This window comes from Fulmarus glacialis, unplaced genomic scaffold (genome assembly GCF_000690835.1).
Source record: "Fulmarus glacialis isolate BGI_N327 unplaced genomic scaffold, ASM69083v1 scaffold2459, whole genome shotgun sequence".
Lineage (NCBI taxonomy): Eukaryota > Metazoa > Chordata > Aves > Procellariiformes > Procellariidae > Fulmarus > Fulmarus glacialis.
In genome coordinates this window covers 1-3,748 of record NW_009234983.1, presented here as the reverse complement: position 1 = coordinate 3,748, position 3,748 = coordinate 1, and the positions used below count along the sequence as shown (strand labels likewise).

The window sequence follows — 3,748 nt, the reverse complement described above, 5'->3', positions numbered from 1 at the left end:
ATCTTCCGCTGGGGCCAGCGCCCTGCTCCATCCTTGCAGGGTGCTGCCAGGCAGGAGCAGGGTTACGGGACTGGGACAGGTCCCTGCAGCTGTTCCCGTCCTCTGTGCAGTGTCCCTGGTGTCACTTGTCCCCAGCGTGGGGGCGCAGCGCCCCCTGGTGGGGTGACAGCGCAGGACAGGAGACAGGGACATTGGGGACAGGCTGTGGGGACAAGGGGGACAGCCCCTCGACACAAACCTCTCAGTCAGGGCCTTGCCGTGGCCAAGGGGAAGGAGGCAAGGGAAGGGAGAGGAGCTCGCAGGAGAGCAGCTCAGCACCCCCCTTCTTCCCCCCTTCTGCCCCCACAGCAGCCACAGGCACCTTCGTTATGGAAGAGGATTTATCAAAATTAGAAAAAACAACCACACATACAAAAAAAAAAAAAAAAAAAAAAAACCCAATTTTTTTTTCCCCCAACTCGCATCCCCCCACCCTCCCCTCACTGTCACAGTGCAGGGAAGGGACACGGGATGTCTGGGAGGGGAAGGGGCAGGCTGTGCTCCTAGGGCTGCCCTTGCCACCAGGCCACAGGGTAGAAGGGGACAGCTAGCTTATCACTGCTGGGGAGTCTGGAGCTCCTCTCTTGGGAGGCTCCTCAGCAGTCACCTTCAGTGACTTTGGCCACTTGCCTTTGGAACAAGCCCCCCATGCCCCAGAGAGGAGGCGGTGGCAGCCCCAAGACGGCGAGGGGAGCTCTGCTAGCATCACCTCCCGTCCTCCCAGCACGTGAGCTGCTTCTTTTATAAATGCTCCCAAGAGCAGTACGCACAGAGCTGAGCCAAAGGTGGCAGCACTGCCAAGCAGGCAAGGAGGGGAGCCATCTCCTTACCACATCCTACACTAACTTAAGCACTCTCCCATCCCCTAGAGCAGGGAAGTGTTGCCTCCCCCATTGTGGTTTCCATTAGGAGTCATTGGGGAGCCCGAAGAGCTTGACGGTGCCTGCCTCCCGGCTGCTGTCGTATTTGCCATCTTTGTCGTCACAGGCGAAGGCCAACAGCGGCCTCTTCGGGTGCCAGGCCACTGTGAAGGTGGGGGACTCGCACTGCACCTCCCATAGTTTCTCTCCTGCATGGAAAAGGGGCCACATCAGCCTGGAGAGCCTCCAGCCCTCCGCTGCACGCTGCCCTGTAGCGCACACCAGAGCCAAACACCTGCTTCTTCTCTCCCACGCAGGGCAGACGAGGAACAAGCACTGCTTCAGCGCCTTTTAATCACCTGGTGACAAGGCACAGACATGACACGCATGTCTACCACAGACTAACGAGGCAGAGGCTCCCCCTCATGGCGCTCTGCTCTGCACAGCCAAGCTCTTCCTTAGCAGATCGATACTCCCAGTGCCCTCCCAGCTCCACCAGCACGTCTCCATCTGATTCCCTCCTTGCTGTTCCCCAAAAGGAAACCGTTACCTGTCTCCACCTCTGCAATGTCAATGAAGTGATCTTCTGACGCTGATGCCAGCATCTTCCCATCATGGCTAAAGCTCAGCGTTCGCACAGGCCAGTCAAGCCTGCAGCAACAGAGCAAAGCAGACAGTGAGCCATCTCCCGCACTGTCACCGGAGAGGTGAGGCAAACACCTTCAGGACAGCACTACCTACCTTGAGAAGCACCTCACACACACGAGTTCATCCACATCCCAGAGGCTGACTAACGCATCAGCACTGCCCGTGGCAAAGTACTTCCCCATGGGATCAAATTTGATGCAGATGCAGTTTGAAGGATGAGCGTTGATGGACTGAATGGGCTTCAGCTCCGGGTAGCTGCGGAGATGAAGGGAGAGGGCAGGAAGCAGTGAGAGGAGCGTAGGGCTCATCTACAAACAAGGCAGGCTTGGGACTGGGACTGTGAGTGAACCAAGCTGGTGCAGGGCCATGCTCTTGGAAACCTTGAGTGCTGACTGAATGAGGCAAAGCATCAGGGTCACTCTCGGGGAGCCCAGCCCAGAACTGGGGCAACCTCAGTTCCAGGCAAGTTCATTCCCACCAGAGGGCTGGGAATCGCTGGGATGTGGGACTCAGGTTCCCCAAAAGCAGCAAAGGGGCTTGCAGACCGATGTCTGCCACAGCCAGCCCAGCTACCCTGCCCACCCGCTGCCACGGGCGCCTACCTGAGGATGTTGATGCAGCCATTCCCGTTAGTGAGAAAGAACATGTTGTTATCGTTGTTCCAGGAGATCTCATTCACCTCAAACTTGAACTGTTCCTCAGCTTTGGAGCGATGCGTCTTGGCATCAATGAAAGTGACCACATCATCCTTGTTCCCCACTGCAATGGTCTGTCCGTCAGGGCTCCAACAAATGTTGATGTTCTCCCCTGGAGGGACAGAAAGGCAGCGGCTCCCGTTGCCACTCAACAATCCACAGCAGCCACGAGTTAAGAAGACAGGCAGCTTTCATTCCTGATCCAAGGCCACAATCTGCTCCACTAACCCCAAACCTCTCCCAAATGGGAACTACTGCCAAGTCTGCAGTCTAACACACAAATCCTAAACAGCAGCTGTCCAGCAAACATATACAGTTATCTAAAATTAAACTTAACAGAACCACAGCTTCAAGCCAACATGACTGCATCACTGCCCTTCCCATTTCGGTCAAGATGGGACGACAGCAACCACCAAACAAGGTCAGCTCAAAGATCCTCTTAACCCAGTGATCTTCAAGATCCAGAAAAAGCAGAAGCCAACAATAAATACATATGAACGACAGTAAGAATAAGGCAGGTTTCTGTTTGCCATCTTACAACGCCATTTCCAGCCCCGACAATTCAAAACTGGAGATTTCCAAGGGCAGAGATGGTATCTGGGTTAACCAGCCCACGAATTCGAATAATCGCTTTCTGAATCCGCACAAACTTTTACGTCCACTATGGGTCTCTGTAAACATGCCTTTCCCCAGTCTCCAGCCTTGCGACCCACAGATTCCGGACACAAGTACACAGGACATTTTAACAGCCAGCATCATACTTCAGTAGTTTCTCCAGTCCTGACACCAGAGTAAATCAGCCCTTGTGTTCACTGCTGCTCCTTACAGATGAGTGCAATGCAAAGATAAAAGCAGTCAGCAAAGACGCCCCGATCACCAACACCTCCACGAAGGGTCCAAAGCACTGTGCCACTGCAGATGGGTCCCACACAGCAGAAGTTCTGCCAGGACCCAACAGCCCTCCCGGGAAGGCAGGGACTCACCTTTGGTATTGACAGTGGCGATGCACTTGGTGGTGCGGACGTCCCAGATGCGGATGGTTTTGTCCCCGGACGCCGTGACGAAGAGGTCAGGGTTGCTGGGGTGCCAGCAGAGCTGATCCACACTGTCCCCATGGCCCCTGTAGTTGTTCTCCTTCACCTGGAAGGCAAGGACAGGTGGGATGAGCCCAGCTCTACCCCGCTGCTGCCACGGATTCCAGTATGCTCCTCCCTGCTCCACTGCCGGTGACGGGATGGGGCGGAAGACCACCCCAGCGCCCCCCCGCCATTTCAATCACGCTCCCCACCCATAGCCAGGCAGGATGGAGGAGTCCTCCGCACCTCCCCAGCCAGGCACCAGCTCCAGTCCCGGCCTCCTGGCCCCGGCCTGTGGGGTCCTTGGCGACGCTCCTCTTCCCGGTACAGACCCGAGGCCCCGCTTCCAGGGCTGGTACCGACCACCGGGACCCACTCCCGGTTTGAGCCACCTGTCTGAGCATCCGGGCCCGGGGGCAGGGGTCTCTGG

General features: G+C 56.5%; 1 protein-coding gene across 1 annotated transcript; it reads right to left on the bottom strand.

Annotated features, from left to right (window-relative positions):
- Positions 1 to 944: 944 nt before the first annotated feature.
- On the bottom strand, positions 945 to 3,382 carry THOC3 (THO complex 3; the record flags this gene model as incomplete). Its single annotated transcript, XM_009585800.1, has 5 exons — positions 945 to 1,108; positions 1,450 to 1,550; positions 1,641 to 1,802; positions 2,150 to 2,354; positions 3,226 to 3,382. Coding segments are annotated over 5 exons (789 nt in total), but the record flags the coding sequence as incomplete, so codon positions are not given.
- Between the last annotated feature and the right edge of the window lie 366 nt (positions 3,383 to 3,748).